This window comes from Phyllopteryx taeniolatus, chromosome 19, assembly GCF_024500385.1.
Source record: "Phyllopteryx taeniolatus isolate TA_2022b chromosome 19, UOR_Ptae_1.2, whole genome shotgun sequence".
NCBI classification, from domain to species: Eukaryota; Metazoa; Chordata; class Actinopteri; order Syngnathiformes; family Syngnathidae; genus Phyllopteryx; species Phyllopteryx taeniolatus.
In genome coordinates, this window is record NC_084520.1 from 14,601,311 (window position 1) to 14,622,351 (window position 21,041).

General features: G+C 40.8%; 1 protein-coding gene across 2 annotated transcripts in view; it reads left to right on the plus strand.

Annotated features, from left to right (window-relative positions):
* The window catches only part of LOC133469364 (glycylpeptide N-tetradecanoyltransferase 2-like), a 64,402-nt gene extending 43,651 nt beyond the window's left edge, over nucleotides 1–20,751 (plus strand). The window contains exons 1-12 of one of the 2 annotated variants that reach the window (XM_061756315.1): nucleotides 15,758–15,881; nucleotides 15,981–16,080; nucleotides 16,190–16,334; nucleotides 16,703–16,821; nucleotides 16,972–17,063; nucleotides 17,578–17,694; nucleotides 18,204–18,374; nucleotides 19,318–19,426; nucleotides 19,538–19,708; nucleotides 19,810–19,980; nucleotides 20,175–20,312; nucleotides 20,604–20,751. In XM_061756315.1, coding sequence (XP_061612299.1) covers nucleotides 15,817–15,881; nucleotides 15,981–16,080; nucleotides 16,190–16,334; nucleotides 16,703–16,821; nucleotides 16,972–17,063; nucleotides 17,578–17,694; nucleotides 18,204–18,374; nucleotides 19,318–19,426; nucleotides 19,538–19,708; nucleotides 19,810–19,980; nucleotides 20,175–20,312; nucleotides 20,604–20,627 — 1,422 coding nt within the window. In that variant the 5' untranslated portion in view covers nucleotides 15,758–15,816 and the 3' untranslated portion in view covers nucleotides 20,628–20,751. Of the gene's footprint in view, nucleotides 1–15,757; nucleotides 15,882–15,980; nucleotides 16,081–16,189; nucleotides 16,335–16,702; nucleotides 16,822–16,971; nucleotides 17,064–17,577; nucleotides 17,695–18,203; nucleotides 18,375–19,317; nucleotides 19,427–19,537; nucleotides 19,709–19,809; nucleotides 19,981–20,174; nucleotides 20,313–20,603 lie in introns of those variants that run through there. The other variant, XM_061756316.1, reaches the window with a different exon arrangement.
* Nucleotides 20,752–21,041: the final 290 nt, after the last annotated feature.

Here is a 21,041-nt window from a genome sequence, read left to right on the forward strand (position 1 = left end):
GCTATAAAAGTGACGCATTCCCTGATCCGTACCACGAGTCTGCCCCCGCATTTTAAACAGTCACGTGATAAACCGACTATTGCATTAAACTATACACACTCACTTTCACAAGACGAAAGCAGCACATTAAACTGCTTCTCAGTGTGTATCTATCATCAGCAAGCAGTCAAACAAGAATATCAAATACCTCGGTGGTGAATAACACTAAAACAATAAATCATTTTCTGAAGAGACACCTGCAGGGCGATTTGAAGTGAAAACTCAGTTCTTCCGAAGTCTCGAACTTTAATTGGACCTCAAGCTTACTTTGTGTTAAAAGTAGGCCCTAAATCATCTCCACTGGACGTGTTCTCACATTTTAATTCAACATTCTCAAGCGTTTCCCCCCTCTTCTGTTTTTAAAGGAGGATTAAGAAGGTCGTTTAAGAGGCGGGATTAAATGTGTGAGCAGTGGGAAGTGGGAAAAAAAAGAAGAAAAACAGACCTGTTGAGGATTTATCGACCTTCACTGAACCACTCACAGATAATTGATCTCAAGGTGTCTAGAGAAAATATGAACAATTTTGGAAAATTGTTTAAAAACAATCCTTCAAACTCTCCTTGGTTATCTGCATCTTTGACAAGGTACAAAACAGGACATGCAATCGTCGGAGAGCACAAAAATATAGGAAGCAATTTTTAAGGTTGATTCAGTGGAAGTTTCACTGAATTTCTCAAATTGTACTTCTAAATCAGAATCAGAATCAGAATCATCTTTATTTGCCAAGTATGTCCAAAACACACAAGGAATTTGTCTCCGGTAGTTGGAGCCGCTCTAGTACAACAGATAGTCAATTTACAGAACACTTTGGAGACATAAAGACATTGACAAAAAACAACAACAAACAACAATTGTGCAAAAAGATGCAGAGTCCTCAGTTCGAATGGCTAATATCGCAATAGTCCGGTGCAATGACCATTGTGCAAAGGGCGCTGAGACTTCAAGGAGTGTATGCGGTTTAAAGTGACGAGTAGTGCGATAATCTGGGACAATGGTTGTGCAAATGTTACAGATACTCCTCAATCAGTGTGCAAATGGAGCAGATGCTACTCTGGCATGAGTGGCCACTATATGCAAATAGTGCAGCACGGCGAGACAACTACAGTGAGTGCACGAGTAATACTTAATTGGCCCCACAGAAATGTGACAACAAACTCAAGTCAAAAAATTGCCAGCTTGTTGTAATGGAATTATAAGTTAGCTGTTTAAGAAGTTGATTGCAAGAGGGAAGAAGCTGTTGGAATGTCTACTAGTTCTAGTTTGCATTGATCGGAAGCGCCTACCTGAGGGAAGGAGCTGGAAGAGCCGGTGACCGGGGTGGGGAGGGTCCGAGAGGATTTTGCACGCCCTTGTCTTAGTTCTGGCAGCGTGCAAGTCCTCAAGGGTGGGTAGGGGGGTACGGACAATCCTTTCAGCAGTTTTGATTGTCCGTTGCAGTCGGAGTTTGTCCTTTTTTGTAGCAGCACCAAACCAGACTGTGATGGAAGAACACAGGACTGATTCGATGACCGCTGTGTAGAACTGTCTCAGCAGCTCCGGTGGCAGGCCGTGCTTTCTCAGAAGCCGCAGGAAGTACATCCTCTGCTGGGCCTTTTTGAGGACGGAGTTGATGTTGGTCGCCCACTTCAGGTCCTGGGAGATTGTAATTCCCAGGAACTTGATGGTCTCGACGGTTGACACAAGGCAGCTGGACAACGTGAGGGGCAGCTGTGGCGAAGGATGCCTCCTGAAGTCCACGATCATCTCTACAGTCTTGAGCGTGTTCAGCTCCAGGTTGTGTCGGCCGCACCACAGCTCCAGCCGCTCCGCTTCCTGTCGATATGCAGACTCGTCACCGTCCTTGATGAGGCCGATGACAGTGGTGTCATCTGCAAACTTCAGGAGTTTGACAGTCGGGTTCGCTGAGGTGCAGTCGTTCGTGTAGAGAGAGAAGAGCAGCGGAGAGAGGACACAACCTTGGGGCGCCCCAGTGCTGATGCTGCGTGTGGATGAGGTGGCCTCCCCCAGCCTGACCTGCTGTGTCCTGCCCGTCAGAAAGCTGTAAATCCACTGGCAGATGGCAGGTGAGACGCTGAGCTGGAGAAGCTTGGATGAAAGGAGTTCAGGGATGATGGTGTTGAACGCTGAGCTGAAGTCCACGAACAGGATCCTCGCGTAGGTCCCTGCACTGTCGAGGTTTTTCTAGGATGAAGTGCAGTCCCACAATATACAGTTGTAAACATATGTTTTAGCCAAATGTCAAAAAAGATGATCCAGCATTGTTAAGTATTTTAATGCGGACTCTTTCATTCTGCGATTTTGAACAGACTTGAGAAATTTCAACCTGAATTCACTTTTTTTTTTTCATTCAAATTTGAGCAGGCTCACAGGGATTTTAATGTAAATCCAGCATAACATTCAAGTACAAAAACTCATTTTTCTGTTCACGAATGCATGTAAGTAGCTATATATTTATTTATTTAATCAAGTAATAACAATGTGTGTCTTTGCAAAGGTTCATGGATAAAGCTATTATATTTTAGCAGTCAAAAGTCTTATAATGGTGTATTAATATAGGGCAGCTGTGGTATAGACCTTACATTGGGTGGAGGTCTCATAGATTTGGTAATAAGCACTCTTCGTATATTAAATATGAAGGGGTTAACTTATTTTGGACACTTCTGTGATAGTTCGGATTTTTTCGGATCTGATTATTATTGTGCCTATTTTGGTTGGCAGAAGTCACTTGTTGCTCATTTTACACTATATAGCTGCATAGTTGGATAAAATGGGAAAATTAGGGAAGAGGTGCCTATAGAAGATGGATTGATGTGCCCTTGTACTTTTATACAATGAGTGAAGCTCAAGGTATGTCACAAAATATTCGCAGCATTTTTCTACTGCAGTTTCATATGTGTATATACACCAGCTCTGTATAAAGATCTCACTTTAACAAAATCAACTTTTAATCCCCATCCAAAAGGGAACCTAGAGAGGGACGGTGAAGAATGAAGAGGAGATAGGGGAGAGCCTACCCCTGTGGCGCCATGTGATAAGAATTTTATATGGACTGAAATGCTTCATGCTAGTTAAAATCAACATAAAATGGTGGAGCAATTTCCTTTTTGAAAACTGCCATTGTTGCTTAACAGTTAAATTATACATCCACTTCACAGTGAGTGTGATCTGAATGCAAATCAGTGTTGGTGATGGGAACTAGTGTGTGTGTGTGTGTGTCTGAAGTTTGCGACGGGTGTCATGACCTACATAATAAAATGTTTTGTTGAAACCAATGGGAATTTAAACTTGGCACCAGTTGAGTTTTGCATTTGACTTCAGAATCCAGAAAATCACCGATGGCGGCATGACCATAAATAAATAGAATCGAATCGACCAATGCGAACATTACAAATTGCTAAGCCTCTGAACGCAGCCTTAAATAATAAGCACTTCACAAGCTTTGTAGCCTTTTATTGATGTAATATTCACTTCAAACTGGTGTTCCACAGTGTTTTACAAACCCTTTAAAGTGAGGTCACTTTGATTTTTCCACTCAGATTGTTAAAATTGTAAGAATTGCAGGATTGGGTCAGTAAGCTTCTAGTAATAGAGAAAGAAGTGAAAGTTTTTTTCAACATAAACCGAGTTGAAGAAATTCTTAATTTAAATCACAATTTTCTCGGTGATATCTTGTTAGTGACTAGAAGAGCAATACATTTTTTGTAGGTTTCTTGCTCTTGTGTAAAAAAATAAAATAAATAATCGATCATTGGTTTTTGGAAACAGCACACATTTACAACGATCCCAAATAGTAGGCACGAAATTGCATAGTCACTCAAATTGGCAGATTGGCAACAAATGTAAAAGTGGTGGAGACCGCTGTATTTAAAAGGCTTTTGCACTTTAGGTAGTGCTGACGGTTTTTACCATGGAGCATTTGGGAGAGCACCACAAGTGCAAAAATAAAGTTTGAAGTGATGGAATTGGAAGTGTTAGTGGAAGACAAACAAACATATTACAGAGTTACAGAAAATTAATGCTTAATTAATTAATTAATGCTCCGATAATTTGGGGGAAGCCAGTGACCGCAAAAGAGCTTTTTTTTTTTTTTTTTTTTTTTTTATTAAATTTAACTTATCCCAAGTGTGTGGCAATTGGATGTATGTGCCCATTCTGCATAACATTGCATTTATAACTTGGGACGGCACATCCAGAAAACTGCTCAGGGAAGGCCCAGCGCCAATTTTCACAGTGCGCTGAAATGACCCAGACACAAAGAAATGCAGAGTTGAAAGAGGTTTTGTGATAGGCAGTATGGCATGACTCCTTCTTGTGACGAGCTCCAAGTCAGGCCTTAGATCAGAGGTGTCAAACTCATTTTTTGTCTCACACTACATCATTATTATTACTTCACATACCTGGAAACAAATACCTGATGGATAAGTAAAAAATGTTTGTTCAACAATAATTCAATTTCTTTTTTTAAAAAGGGGATTGGTCACAAAAGAATGCTTGCAATATTAAAAGTGAACAAAATTTTCAATTTTCATATTTGACCAAGAAGTATGAAGTTGATGCATAGGATTTACTTTTGCGGCCCAGATTGGAAATGGCCACCTACAGAACAAGTGTTCATCCTTGGTGGAAGTCTGTAGACGAGATTAACGACCTTCAATGAAGACGCCTCAAGTCAGGCGTCCCCGACCACACTTTACCAGACAACTTTCGCCCGCAATTTAATTGGTCGAAACTATCCCAGGAGGCGCTGCCAAGTCAGGCAACCCACTGCTAAAGAGACAAAGATGGCCATAAGAGAAGAAATCATTGGGCGATAGTGGGCTATTTACTGCTCAATTTGTGCTTTTAGGGCTGATGTGATTCTCTCAGAAACTGACTTTTAAACGTTTACTTGCTGTGCGGTGGGCATTGCGAGATAGAGGAAGGCACAGAGGTAATCACTCGCTTGTTAAAATGTACTTTTCGTTTTGAGTGGCAGCGCTTGCACCGATCCCCCAATGTATTAGCTAGGTGCTCCTTTCTTGTCATGGAGAATGGTGGTAAAGGTGAACATTGAGATTTTATTTTCAAAATTATCATAATACTGTGTTTACCAATTCATAACCTTATAGGTAGTTTTTAATAAATTACATTCACCTACTTCCCTTTCTTGCACAGTGCAGGTCTGTCTGAATCAGTTGAATATTTTTATGCACCTCCGGCACTGCTAATGCACAACTCTACGACCACTTAATAATTAAAGTCTCATATTGATTGTGGCAGTAAAATGCTTATGTTAAAAGACATTAGTCAGTGCGGCGCTTGATAAAAACACTGCTGATTCCTGCCCATAAATGCGACCTTAATCGAGCGGAGGCGAGGGAAGCAAAGAGACTTGATGTTTGACATACATTTTACATTTCTCTGTCACAGAAGCTCAGCCCATCTGTCCTTAACAATTATTTCAACAGCAGCTAATTACATATACACTTTTACCGTCATGATAATAGTGTTGTTGTTTTTTTAGATTGGCATTTAAACTCAAGGCTCAAGATAATTAAATATTGATTTTTCTACACCCTACCAGGATTTTTGTTATTGTCCAACTAAGAATGCATATAGAGAGAGAGCGAGACAACATATTGCCAATAAATGCACTCTTTAATGTAATGTTCTAGTCTTTGGCCAGCTTTTAAACAAAATGTTGGTTCATGCAGCACTTGTACCCCTTTAACAGGTAAAATGCATGGTCTGTAGGGTTTAAGTCTGGGGATTGACTTGAGCAGTATAAAACCATCTACTTCATTCTCCTGATGAACTCCTTTTTGCTACTGCCATCATATTGCTCACCAGCAGTGACGATTAGTGAAGCCACGCAAGCCCAAGCCAGTGACATTACCTCCACAAGCCACTTTTAGGTCTCCTGGGCAGCAAAATAAAAATGTGAATTTGCGACAAAGACACACACACACACACACAAGCAGTTGACATTTAACAAATGGCTTATTGCAATCGCTTCTGCTGATTAAACATGATTGGAACACCTTTGCAGGCATGATCACAGATCAATAAACACTTATCAGAGCCGACAGGCATGATTGGTTTTTATTTTTTTTAATTGTATGTGTGTCTATTTGCGTGCATTTGTCAGGTGGCTCATACAGTAGGATTTTAAATTAAATGTTTTGATGCTTTCTCAGGAGATAGCATTTTAAGATTAAGTCAACATAGTCTTCTTGTTTACAGTGCCAATGTTAGCTGAGTATTGCTTGCGCTGCACATACAGTATGCGTTCTTTGTGGATTTGAGAATCGCACGTAGGTGAAATGAGGCTACATTCAAATCTTGCTAGCAGTATACAAATAAAACTGCCCTTTAATAGCTAAAACTAAATCCTCCAATATTTGTGGATCAAAATGATGCGTCTAGGAAGTGCACACTAAAGCACTTCACAAACATAGTGTTTCATTTAGTTGTTTTCTCCTGATCAAGGCCATAGCTGTCTACTTTCTACCGGGATGGGACATGTGATTGAACCCCAACACAGGAATGAACGCCCTAATTTCCCCAGAGCCATACTCCTTGTTCTTTAAAAGCCCAAATCAATCTGGTAAAGCATCGCACACACACACACATGAACGAGGTTAGTCCAAAATAGATGTATCAGTCATGCCACCACAGGAGGGTTCAGCGTTGTCGCTTTTACTTCTGCTAATGCCAGTGTAGCCTTTGCTGTCAGCCAGTTAGCCTGCCTTTCATCTTGTTCCTCTTTTAGGGAGCATATGTCTGTGTGTTCCTGCTCATCACGGCAAAGCGGCGGCAAATCTGTTGAAGCAAGGCGGAGAGATGACCACCACAAAGCCAACCAGCCCCAGGGTTCTGCTTCATCTTTAACCCGGCATCACCATTTACCTGCCAATTATTACACCTTTACATAGAAAATCAATCCAGATTTTTTATTTATTTTTATTTTTTTACCCAAGCCTAACATGTCTTGCAAAACTAGACACTAAAATGATGATATCCAGCATTTCAGGGGTAGGCAAAGTGCCACACCTCTGTGCTGTCTTTCAGCCTTTTCTAGCAACTGGTATGTTTTCTGTCAGTCACCGCCGTGCAGGGGCTTGTCGTTCTATGACAGCCCATCTGGCTCCTTCTCGTTACCAGGCTTCTGTTGCCTGAGGCATCACTTAGTAGATCATCCCAGGTGTCCATCTTCTTGATATATTCTGCGAGGCTTGTTGTTTCCTCCTGGATAGTGCCTGTAATGCTATAGATACAGTATCTATAGCTATCGCTCCAGCATAGCTACTTCATTTTTTCTGGAGATTTTCCACATTTCAGGTCAAGAAGAATCTTTTTTTTTTAATTTTATTTTTTTTTTATTTTATTTTATTTTTTAAATATAATTAATAGATATACACATCACAGCCAGCTGTTCAGCAGAATCGATTCGATCAAGCAAGGCTCAGGAAAAACAATATGGGCCTGGCACTTGTAGATCAATAAAAGGCCTTCGCCTTGAATTTGTTGCACTGAAGAGTTGGTTGCATTGTCAGTGTATTATTTTCTCCGGTAAGGCCCCATACAGAACCTCGTTCCATCTGCAGCCACTTTATTTGATGAGTCCTGCTGCGAAGACATTGTTGATCGGTACACTGGGCCACTGCACTTATTTGCTGGCTAACCTTAATAACGCTTGTTTCCTGCAATAATATTCAAGCCTGCTCCGCTGTCCGCTCTCCCCACATCCCTCGCATCCTCCGCTATCTTCGGGCTTTCAACTACGTCAGGCCTCGTCGCTCGGTAGCTTTCAAGCCAGCCAACCATTCCTTTCACTACCTGTCCTCTATATTTTTGTATTTTCCATCTCTAGTTTTCTTTACATTTCAACAATAAAAATGGTACCTTTTGCAAACCTCAGCCGACTTTCCGCAAAGGCAGTTCAGTATCACTGACTCATCATCACTTTTTTTAATGAGCTCGTATCATTTTTTGGCATGTAATTATACGTTTTATCACCGACGTGTCCGCATTGCATGTAAATCTGACACGCAGCATCCTCCAAGTCTCAACTGCATCATTATCTTTTTGGGAGGGGGATTATGGCTCGTCAGCTTGGACGAGTTCATTCAATTAATAGAGTTCTGATGCAGAGGTGGTGGAACAGTTGATTTTGGTCCTGAACCTGTAGAAACTGCTCTAAATTAGGTTTATTTTGGATTATACTGCACAGAGAAGGAGTGGGGATGAGGGTATAATGTGATATGTACCTTACAATACATCATTATGTTCACGTTGAGGTAGTTTTTTTTTATGTTTAATACAGAGCACAGATTCAATTGCGGAAACACAGAATAGTGACTGGCATACTGTTTGCAGTGCAACAAAAAGTGACAATGACAGAAAGGGATGTTAAGGGTAATGTAAGATGTGTTTGAAATTATAGTAAAGTGTTTTGGGATCATAGTTTGTGGTATATTTACGGTTTCAACTATCAATCTAGGCAATTATATACATTTGTAGGTTGGGTGTCAATTACTTATTCGCTATCCCCTGCAAATAGTTGGCATTTGCCATATTTTCATCAACACAAAAGACTGAATGAATTTGATCTTTGATCGTTACAGTGAATGGACAGGCCAATATGATCCATGACAAAGTTATTTGAATGTTCAGGAAATTGTCAGTGTAATGCAAGGGGATACAAACGCAGCCCAGACATGACTTCAGTCTCAGTTGTTGTTGTTTGTTTTTTTTTGGACCACAAAAGAATGTGCTGTATGTGTGTCGTGACCATGTAGCAAATGATTGCGGAGGTCTGATTGCGCGCCAGCGGCCATATCTGTTATTGTAAAGCATGCACTGCGCACGCTATAAATCTCATCCAATTGTATGCTCTCACGTTGTTGTCCTTTTCCTCCTCATAATGTTTGTGCTAGATGAATCAGATGGGAGGCAAAGAAAGGAGCAGATGAGCTCATCTCTGCCTCAGAGAGGAGCTTCTATTGTAGCAGAACGTCCAGGCTGACACCACCAAATATTTTGTGGTTCTTCCTGTGAAAACATCTTTCGGAAGCCGTCAAGCCAATTCACTGCCGATTGTTACGTTTGACAGATTTTGGGGAAGAGTTTTGCTTTTTGTTGGGATTTAAGAAGAAGCTGTTTGAAGTTGTCCAAAGAGAAATGTGTAATATGTTAACTATTAATGAATACACTTTATATGTACATCTTTAATGACGGTAACTGTTCTTACAAGGACGTGTTGTTCTAACAGGCTGAAAGAATGTTTTTTGTTTGTTGTTTTGTTTTTAACAGTCACTGATGATAATGTGTGCAAACAGTAAGTCAGGAGTTCTTGAATTATGGTGTATGGCACCTTTTTTTTTTTTTTACTCCACAAAATAAATGAACATTTCCTTAAAAAAAAAAAAGAAAACAAATTAAAACTCAGACATATTTGAATGAAAACAAATAATATTACAGTCCCCAAAATGCACTTCCGCTACTACAATCCGTGCTTTAGTTGGTGTTGGTAGCCTTTTTCGAGCTACGTTAGGCCAAAAATGTAATTTGCAAAAGTTGTGTGTTCACTATGACCTTAAACAGCATTTCAATATTTGTCTGTTTTGGGTTTGATTCAGTGATTTTTTTTTTATTGTGACCTCTGCTCCTCTTTCCCAGTGTTTTACTCTGTGCGTGCACTGTTTACTACACTTCATGGTCTCGTCTGTACCTCTGTGACTCTACAGTACAACGAGTCAACTCTCTCTTTCGGAGTAGTGATGCAATTACTTGTCTCGCAGTCCTTATAGCGCCATATTCTCCCATCTACTTAAGTCTGTCATTTACGCTCCTTTACGCCAACTATGCTCTCTGGATGGAGTAAGCCCAAAATGTGGGCGTTTCCTGTCAAATCTGCTCTTCCGCATATTTTCCTGTGGACTCAAGCACTTTTCCTCTTTTGCACTTCAGAAGCTGTAGTAAGTTAACCACCCTAAGAAGGTTAAACATTGTATTACACTGCATTGAGGTTTGGACGCAGTTACCATATACGACACACATACTACCGGTAGTTATATTGTAAAAGAGACTTCCAGAATACTATCAAATGTACGTAGAGAGACTCAACATATTTTGTGCAGTTGATCAAAGTGGGACTGTGAGTCAACAATTACATCTTTTCGAGCTGTGATATTTAGACAATTTTTTTTTTTTTTTTTTTTGCCTTTGTTTTTAATGCTCACCTACAACTGCGAGGAGCGATATGGCTCCAAACATGGTGCCGACCGGGCGGCCGGCAATAAAAGACAAGACATTGGACCTTTTTGAAAGAAAAAAAGAGTACAAGGTACAAACCCTTTTTTATTGATGAACCTCCAGACATGCATTCAGTGTTAAGCACTGTATTCTGATTAAATTACTTGTATTGGATTTACTTCATACAGAATTTTTAAAAATGCATGCTTTCCTTCAAAGTGTCAGTGTAGCTGACAGCAGTGTAGATTTCAATGACATTCTTGAGTCTCTAGAAAAGTACACATTCCAGGATGTCCCTAGTTTGTGTTTATCCAATTGGGATTAACCCTTTTTATTGGTCTCTGGGGTAATTATAATAGAGTCCACTGAATTCTGCTAAGCAACAGCAGTACATTTATGTGACCAGGATGCCCAGGATTAAGAATCTGACCAATCATTTTGTGTAGTCTTCCTAAATGTTTTTTTTTTCTCATACTAAAGAACACAATTTGTCTTTGATTTTCTCTACTTAAACTTACTTACCATCTTGCTCAGCTTTATCCGATGCAAGCCACTCTCTCCAGCAACTCTTTGCTTTTTTTCGGGATGTCAAGAAAAAACTGTTTTTGCTCCTTTTTTTTTGCTTCCTCCGTGTTTCCTCACTGTCAATGACATCGGTGTGATCTGAATACCCAGTAGATGTGTTGTTGTGAACCTGCACTAAGACCTATTGATTTCTGTTTAGCGAGGGGATTCGGAGTTAATCCACGTTGCAGACACACACATTTACATGCCGACACAAAGTGTACACAATGTTAGCGATACTATTGTATCTCCTCCTTGTTTAGTATGCCTACAGGTCAAGAACTATGATATACTTCCATGAAAAGCAACAGCAGAATTGAAGAGTGCCAAAAAAAAAAAAAAGTTCTAAATGAGAATAATACAATGATGTCTGGAGATATGAGTTTAATTCATTCCGTGACCACACTCGTATCTCAAAACACAAATCATCTTTCCCAATTTAAATGAATGGAAATGCAATAAATCGGCTCCAGACCCCCCAAAAAAACACCCCAATTTTATTTTTTTATGTTTTTGTTTTTTTTAATCAGTCAACAGTGTTGTACTGTATAAAAACACAGTAATAACTTGTTCTCTCCACATAACCAGCTAACAGAAAATGTAAGCTTAAGACATGACTGCTGGCACTATCTGGCGGTGGAGGTCTGAAGCGCAACCCTATCTCAAATTGTTGCTTGTATCTCACATCGGCCAAGCGGCAGCTTGTATCTCAAAAAAGTCATGTGAAGACACTCGTATCTGAAGGCCCCACTAATGAGCCTTTAAACCTCTTCACAAAATCAACCTTTTTTTTTTTTTTTAATAGCTTTACAGATAAAGATAAAAAGTCAATTTCGATTAAAAAAAAAAAGGCCAAGCCACTTGCAGAAAAATCACTCCCAGTCCTAATATCCTTTAAAATACTTTGGCCAAATAAACTTTAGTTTGTCTATTCGAAATTAGGCCCTGAAAGTAAAAAAAACAACCAAAGAAAAGGGATAAATAATATTAGTTACAAGCTTGATTGACGTCTACCTCACCCAATGACACATCAACAATCAGTGACAAGCCAACCGGGCAGACCGTGCAGGAAGGCGGGACTTGAACCGAAATGCAAATCACAGCACAGGAGTAATGTGTGCTGACTGATGAAGTTGAATCGCAGATCTTTTCAAACATGTACGGAGAAAAGACTTCGTCTGGTCGTCACATAGTTAAAATGCATTATAATGGGTAATATATTACTGAAATGTTATCAAAAATAACTCGTGATACTTCTCTTTGTGTTGTACTTATTGGAAGGAAAACTCTCAGATAATAATAATAATAAAAAAAAAAAAAAAACATGATGTCTGATGGCTACATCATATATTGACATAGTAAAACCATCTGAAGCCATTTATAAAAAATTCAAAGGAAAAGGGTTCCCCACCGCGGTACTAAAATATGAAAAATGTACACTGCTATACAAAAATATTATACAATTGTTTTCTACTCTGCTTTTACTTTTCGGCTTTGGCGCGTTGTACAAATCATTTCCGCTAAAGTTGGGCGACTAACTGATTTAACTGATTTTCGCTGAATTATTCAGGAGATATTAGTGTCACACAAATATATTTTTAAAGCACTTTTTAAGAATAAGCTTGCCAAGGACCAAAGACACATAGGAAGAGGATAGAACTTGAGTTTGGAGTGAATGACAGAGAAGAAGAGATGTGAAGATTCCATTGGCAAGTTTGACTTCTTTCGCCGATGTTTTATTGAACTAACAAACAAAAAACTGTGACAAGATTCATCACACACAATCAGAACGAGCATATAATTTGAACCAACAGCCAATAAATGTGTTGAGTGTTGAGGATTTGGAGGTGGCAGGCACCCAAAATCAGTATACGGAGGTTGTCTTTAAGTACCAAATTTGTTTGGCTTGGAGAATAATGGGAGTGAATGATGAATTTTGGAATGCACAAAGCGCCGTGGCCAAAATCCAGACAAAGATTTGTTGTTTCCTGTTTGGAATACAATTGAGAAGGATAGGGAGTTTAGACAGTTGCTGAACAGGGGCGGCGCATAAATATTGATAGATTAGTAGCCATGGTTGCAGAGGTGAGATTTGTCAGGAAGGAAGTTGTTTTTGTTTCCTTCACAAAGAGTTTGGTTGTCATAAATGAGAATAGTTGGATGCACATATTCAATACAAATGGAAAATAAAAGGAGTGGTGCCATCCTCTCAGGACAGTGGAGTCTCTTGTGTCAAATCAAACAATTTGGAATTTTACCAAATTTTGGAAATATTTGAAACATATCTCATAAATATCTCGACAGAAATGACATCATCAAGTTAAGGGAGGTCTTGCCTTCTATTTTTCATACTTTCTGTTTATAGAGTGTTTGACACACCTCTATTACCTTTCCACAATAAACTGTTCATCGTTTTACATCTGCCTCCGCCTGCTCTTAGGTCCAGCTACTCCCCATGTGAGACACAATCATAAAATAAAAGATCAGTTTTCTAGAAATGTTGGCCCCTAAATTGTCCTCCAATTCTGGAATAACCCATCGTTTAAAAAAAAAAAAAAAAAACATTCCTAATTGGTACGATTTTGTTGGCAGGACAGATTGATGTCATTGTTTGTTTTTTGTTTTTTTTCTCAAGCTTGTGACAATTAGCCAAACATCATCAGCGTCTTCCTGCCAGTTCAATTACTGTCTATTGGGCCCTACTCAGCATTTTATTGTGTGAGCCTGCATGATGCTTGCACACAACAATGCGCGGCCCACCGTCATCCTGATTGGCAAATCCTCCCTAAATCACCGGATGGCAGAGATTGACGCTACTTAGCACGCCAGCAGACTACAGACATTTGCATTCACCTTGCGCTCTGTGCAAAAACACAGCTGGCGTTCTCTCCTTTGCAGGACTGTCGTTGGGAGGCCTCGACATCGCTGTTAGAGCCGGTGGCGAGTGATTATTGGCAAGCCATCTCATCTTTACGGCGAGGGGAATTCGTCAAGCTGCTCGATCAAGGGCATGGGAGGGAACTTGCGCAAAATAAATGTCTGCCATTGGAGCTTAAACGTCGGCTTTACAATGTAGACCCTCGTACTCGTAATCTCCAACCGACCTTTTTTTTTTTTTTGTCTGTCTCGTTGTCTTGTTTTAAGTCACGAAAATCAGTGATTCCCACTATTAATGTGCTGTGAGAGACCATCAGGTGTCCCGCAGGAAATTATATTAACTGCCAAGCAGTCTCCAGTTTGTGTCTGTCTGTAATATTCAAATGATTGAATAGTTTTTTTTGTACAATGGAACCTCCGTCGAACGGCGCAAAAATGGTGCAATTTGGAGTTAGACCATAATTGAGTGCAGGAAAATAAAACAACATAATCATATATGAGTCTCCATTCTTTGTCTGACGGGCATGTTCAAATGTGAATAGTTTTACCTTATTTAGAACAACTTGGATGAATTGAGGTTAGAGTGAGTTTTTGTCAAAGTCTTGACGAATTGATCGATAGTGCAAATAAAAGGACGACGCAACATAACCGAATCCACTGCAAACCATACGACGAACCAATTTAAAATTGGACCGTGACCTGAGTTTTGAGCTGTGTGTCATATCACAGAAGTACATAGAGACCAAAATAACTGCGGGCTGATGTGTTTTAAAGGTGAAAAAGTACAGTTTACGTGTGTCTTTTATGTACGTTTCAATTAGCAACACTCTCATCAAAGGCGGCTGCACCATTTTTAGCACACGCAGATGCAAAGCAACCTGGACTCGGGAGCATCCTCCCCAAATCAGTGCTAGGAGGGTGTAGCAGACTCCACAGGGACGTCTGAAACGCTCCCTTGTGGTACAAGGAAAGGAAGATGTATAGAATGTGGAATGGAATATTTTTAGCAGTGGTGGGAAGTAATTAAGTATTTATATGTCCTCAAAGTCCCTGTAAAATGAAAATAAATGTCTTGTAAATTTGACATACCACAGGGAAGAGTGTTGATAACAGCCCTGTCAAATATGAATGATTAAAATTTAAAATTGCACTTTAATATCATGGAAAATCAAGCCGTTCTCTCCGCTCTCAAATGCTCTGGGCGTGTCTGGTGAATGTGATGAAACCAACCATTACTAGGAACTGGGAAAATGGCTGCTGCTCCAGCTAGCATCGCACTTATGCATACACATAACTACATGTTTGAGCTGCAAAAAGATATGTACACTTTTCCATGCTGCGACAACGAGGCGCTCTAAAGCGGCCACGCCAGCTCAAATCTCCAGTCCACACTTTGGCCATCTAGTTGGAAAAAAAAAATCCTTACTCCTCCGTCTTTCTCTGTGTGACAGGCGTGCACTCACGACCGACAACAAGGCACTCTAAAAGCATTTATGCCAACCCGAAGCCCCAGTCCACACGCTTGCTGTCAATCTGACTTTTTTGTTTTTTTAATCTTCCACCCTTTTCACTCTTGCACCTTTCTCTGCGTGACGCCCGCACACTCACAGCCGACAACGAGGCGCTCTAAAGCGGCCATGCCAGCGTACTATCCGAAGGGAAGATGCCTTTTCAGCAATTATCTTCAAACATGTATAATTTATTTTGACACAAATCTCTGAATTCACTTTGCACGGTCTTTAAGGATTTGAATCAGTACTGTCTATTTATTTTTCTTCTATACTTCTACCTAATTACGGTGTGAGTACTTTTGCCACCTCGGATAATTAGCAACCATGATGGGAAAAGAGTGAACTGCAGACTCATTTGGACCAGCGGGTATCACGATGCGCCGAAAGGAAATGTGGGCGTTAGGCAGCCAATTAAGCGATGTTGGATCAGGCCGCCGTAAGCTTTATTCAGCAGCCGCCTGACATGCGAAGAGCGTGAGAAGGTACACTTGAGTGGTCGGTCTCGTCCTCACTTATCTGCGCGCCGAGTGCAAGTTGACTTAATACGGCGGTTACTCCTCCCGTCGCGTGCTCGCCCTGATAAGAGCCATGTTGTCAGAAAAACAGCTCAGTCTTAGCTGGGGCAGCTTCAAAATGACTGGTTTGAATTCAATGTAAGTATACCAGCAGCGCGAGTTGAACAGAGTTAGATGGTGTTCATTGTGAATGACAATATCTTTATTTTATTTTATTTTTTATTTTTTGTCTTGTAGGGGTACAAATATGGAGGACGGCGATGCCTGCAGTCCAAAGAAAAGTCAAAAGAAGCAAGATAAATGGAGAGCAGAGAGACCCAGAGATCTTTTTGAAAAAGTCTGTATAGCTTGTGAAATCAGATGCCTGTTTTTTTTTGTCCTTTTTTTGATTGTAAACTAAGGGATTTTTTTTTATTTATTTTTTTTTTGCCTTTTCTCTATCTCAGCTGGATTCTTTACCTGAAAGCAAGCAGCAGGAGATCCAAAGGGCCCTCCATCTTTTCTCTTTTGGACAAACTATGCCAAGAACGCTGCAGCAGGCCATGAGACGCACCTACAAGTTCTGGCACACCCAGCCAGTACCAAAACTTGGTAAAAAATTTAAAAAAATGTATATAATAGTATAGTGTAGATAAATGTTGGCCAAAGATAGCAGATATCCTCTGAGCTGCACCTCCAATAAAGTGATTTAATAAAAGTATAAAAATAATAATGTACAGTTTTCATACTATTAGAGAGGTATTAATGAAGCCTTTTCCAGGCAATCATTGAAACATTTTGGAAAAAATACAGTATATTGTATATATGTATATTTTCCATGTACTACAGAACTATTAGGGTCACCTTTCAGTGTGATACAAAGGAAGCAAAGTACAGACTCTTTTTTTTTTTTAACAATGATCTTGCTTGTGTACCAGATTCATTGCTAATCTTATAAATGTTTCTATTGTGGAAACCAGGTGAACTGGTCATAAGCCACGGCCAAATAAGGGAGGGTGAAGCGAGTGCTCGAGAGGACCCCTACTCCCTGCCTCCAGGCTTCTCATGGGACACTCCGGACCCGAGCAGCCCCTCGGTGGTACGCAATCTCTCTGTTAAAGATGTTTTATTCACATTGGGAAAGTGGGAAAAAGTTTCACCCAAAGTAAGCTTTGGTTCCACTGCAAGCTACAGTAAAGGAGAATTGCTTGCTGGAATCTCACCGCTTTTCCCCCCGCATCTTTTTCAGCGGCAAGAACTTTGCACACTACTCAATGGAAACTACACAGAAGATGATGACAACACCGTCACGTACGACTTCTCTGTGGAGTATCTGCAGTGGTAAGACCAAAAAAGCATGGTGTTCCTTTTTGTTTGCTCGATTATTTTTTTTCCCCCCATTTGAAGTTTTCTCGGTGCAGGTCCCGCTTTCATAATGTCCGTAACGCTTTACATTCACAGCGTCCAGCAGCGGCACCGTTCCACTCGCTGCATTTTTCATTCCGTCTCGTCAGGGGCTGAACGTCTCCGTTCAACTTCTGACAATCGGGGCCCTCCATGTCGCTATATCAGTAAAAAGCCTGCTTCTTTAATCTCCTCGTTGACTCCTTTTTTTTCACCCCCTTCTATAATCTACATAAATGCTATCTATACCTTCAGGGAACACTTACATCCAAACATAATATCACTTACTTTGAAATGAATAATTAACATTCCTGGAAGTTGCGTTCTCCTCTGCCCGAGGTCGAGGCAAGAGTGTGAATTCATTCCACCTCAAACGCGTTGAGCTGTTAAGCCGCCCTTACCGTTTATTCTCATTCATATTGCACCCCGTGTTCTTCTTTTCCCTCTTCAGGGTCTTGCAGCCCCCAAATTGGCTGGCCTACTGGTACTGCGGCATCAGAGTGGATTCCAACAAGAAGCTGGTGGGCTTCATTGCCGCTGTCCCTGCAGATGTGCATATATATGACACGTGAGTAACTCTAAGTGTAAGTAATTATACAGTATACAGTACAGGTAGTCCAACTATATCCTACGACCTGCGGGCCATGTATGGCTTGCGAGAGCATTTGATCTGGCAAGCAGCACAATTCTTAAAAACAAATAAAACACAAGGAACTGTTAATAAAAGGTGCACCCCAAAAATGTAACCTACAATTAGTTTCTAAAAACAGAAAAAACATTCATGACCATAATTAATGGTCATGAACTCATTCACTGCTAGCCTTCCCAGTTAACATAGATATTTGACTTGTAAAGCCGTCAATGGCAGTGATTGGCTATAACTACTTTAGTACTTTTGCACGACAGAAAGTTTGAAACTATGACATCTACCGTACGCAAAGTACAGGTGAGTTAATAAACTTCCGTGCTCCAACTTTTTGAGGAGCTATAGTGCATTCTGATTTACAGTTTTAGCAGTCAGAACTTTTGTGATGCCAATAAAATAGTACCACTTTGTCAGAAAATGTTGTTCTGCAGGGAGAAGCAGATGGCGCAGATCAAATTTCTGTGCGTTCATAAGAAGCTGCGCCTCAAGCGAATGACCCCGGTTCTGATCCGAGAGCTCGCCAGACGGGTCCAGCAGCGGGGTGTCTGCCAGGCGGTGTACACGGCGCCCGTAGTGCTGCCGACGCCGCTCAGCTCCTGCAGGTATCCAGCTCCAAACAATTGGTTGGCCTTTGATTTAAAGGCACCTCCGCTCCAGTGAGACGACCAGACCGCGAGACATTTATGATTCATTAGAACGAGTCCCTGTCGTGTTATGTGCCTCCACCAGCTGGTCAAGCTGAAGTTGCCGTACATGAACCAAAGGCCTACGGGCCATGTGCGTCCCTTGGGACCATTTGATCCGGCTGGCCATGCCATTTCGAAACCCAGAAAATATATTTTATTATGTATACTTTTGGAATGTGGGAGAACATGCAAATGCGAGGCAGGATTCAAATCCAGAAACTCCGAACTGTGGGGCAGAAGTGAAAACTACTAGTTCGCCATCTATAATCCAAAAACACCCACATCCCCAATGAGCGCAAAACCCCTTATAACTACTACGACTATTAGTAATATCAATAATAAATTGGTTTTATATTGCACTTTTTTTTTACCTGTGGAAAGGAAGTACTTAGAACTAAAGTACTTTGTCGTCATCACACCCCAGTGATTAAGGATTCTTCCGTTTCAAAAAGCAAATATAGTTTGCGCCACTTTCTGCTCTGTGTCAAGGTCCGATTTGTGAACATATCACTAATTATCCTGAAGTAAACACAACTTCTAAGGTTGTCCACTTACCACAGATTGCCCTTGTTTTGTTCTGAATGCGGAGATGAAATGGAAATGGAAAACAATATACAATTACTTAGATAGGTTTTAGCTGTTTAGTTAACTAAAGTTGAGGAATGTCAAAGTGCCCCTGGCATCCTTCTATATTGTATAAATATATATTTTATTTTTATTTTTATTATTTTTTTTATATTTTGTATACAGTTTGGACACGCAGTACTAGAGTGACTCCAACTGGAGACACATTTCTTGTGTGTTTTAACATACTTGGCCAGTAAAGAAGATTTGATTCTGATTCTGATCATTACCTTAGATTGTGGCATCGACCTTTGAACCTGCGTAAACTGATGGAGGTCCAATATCCAGGGATCCAGGGAGACATGCCCCTGCGGAGAGCGCATAAATTCTACCGCCTCCCTGAAGTGGGTGCATGCTGCCACCAAGAGGCAGACACGTTCAAGGGCCTTTAAAGTTTTGTTTAGTTTTTTTGCATTGGCCTGTGAATGATTTCCTGTCCCCTTGCTGTCTTCAAGGACACAAAGACGCCAGGTTTGCGCCCGATGACCAAAGACGACATTGAGAGGACGCATAAGCTTCTCCAAGCGAACCTCAGCAAGTTCCACCTCAAGGCCAGCTGGTCCCTAGAAGAAGTCGAGCACTGGCTTTTGCCCAGGGAGTATGTGATTGACACCTATGTGGTGGAGGTCAGTGGTAGGAAGTCATAAAGTACACATTTTACCACTGCAAATCAAATGGTGGCTTCGGATTTTGTTCTAACATAGTGAGTACTTCCTTGCAAACGCAGGCTGATGATGGCGTACTGACAGATGTGGTGAGCTTCTATGGAATCTCCTCCAAGGTGCTCAACCACCAGTTCCACGGCAGCCTGAGAGCAGCTCACCTCTTCTACGCGGCGTCAGCTGCCGGTGGCGACCTCGTCCAGCTCGTGGAGGACACGCTGGTCCTGGTCAAATCTGTGAGTGGGTCACTTTATTAACTTGCACACACGGACTTGTTGAGGAAGTTACGAGCAAGCGGGAAAATGAATTGCCCTTGACTTGAGAAAAAAACGGTTCAAAAGACAAAATATCTGCTATTGTTTTTCTTACAAAATCTATTCGGATCCATATACTGTAAGTGTTAAACAGGCATTTTCCCCTTCCCTGACAGAAAGGCTTTGACATCGTCATTGCCGCCGACGTGATGGATACCAAGAGTTTCCTGGAGAGGCTCAAGTTCAGCTTCAGTGGCAAGAGGCTTCATTACTACTTGTACAACTGGAGGTGCCCCAGATTGAGTCCAGACAAGGTATGGAAGGGTGGTGACACTGAAAAAGAAAAGGTCGACTCAACTTGTCACAAGAAATGTCTGCGTGCCATTTTCTTGTTTCTTGCACACAAAAAAAAACAAGAAAAGAGATCATATCAGACTCATCGACTTGGATCGAATTATGTACCATGGAAGACGAACTACAAAAGCATGGGAACAATGTGCTGTCTATTGATTGAAGATGCTCCCGATCAGTTGACTTGTTCGATTTTTGGCTTGGCGTACAATGGGGACCTTGTAATGATGCACTGTTTTTTGTTTTTTTTTCAGGTGGGCATGGTGTTACCCAACTAAACTGCCTAAATGGAGGATCACGAGTGAGCATTGTAATGCCGAAAAGCCAAGAATGCGTGTGGTCGAGTAATCTGCTAGTCTGCAAACACACGGAATCAATAAATTAAAAAAAAAAAACATACAATTCCATTAGTGAGTTTATCATCAATCACGTAATACTGTTTATTTATTTGTTGGGTTCTGCATTACTGGGAGAGCAAACGATTGCTTTTGGTGTGCCAGCAAATTGAATAAGCACACAATCAGTTTTGTGTGTGTGTGTGTGTGTGTGTGTGTGTGTGTGCGTGCGCACGCTTCAATTCAATTCCCGTAATCTGATGACATGTCACTTAATATTAGAGCAAGCAATGCACACATTTGATAAGAGGACACGATCATTAATCATTCTCGCATTTCACACAGGGTTGAATGATG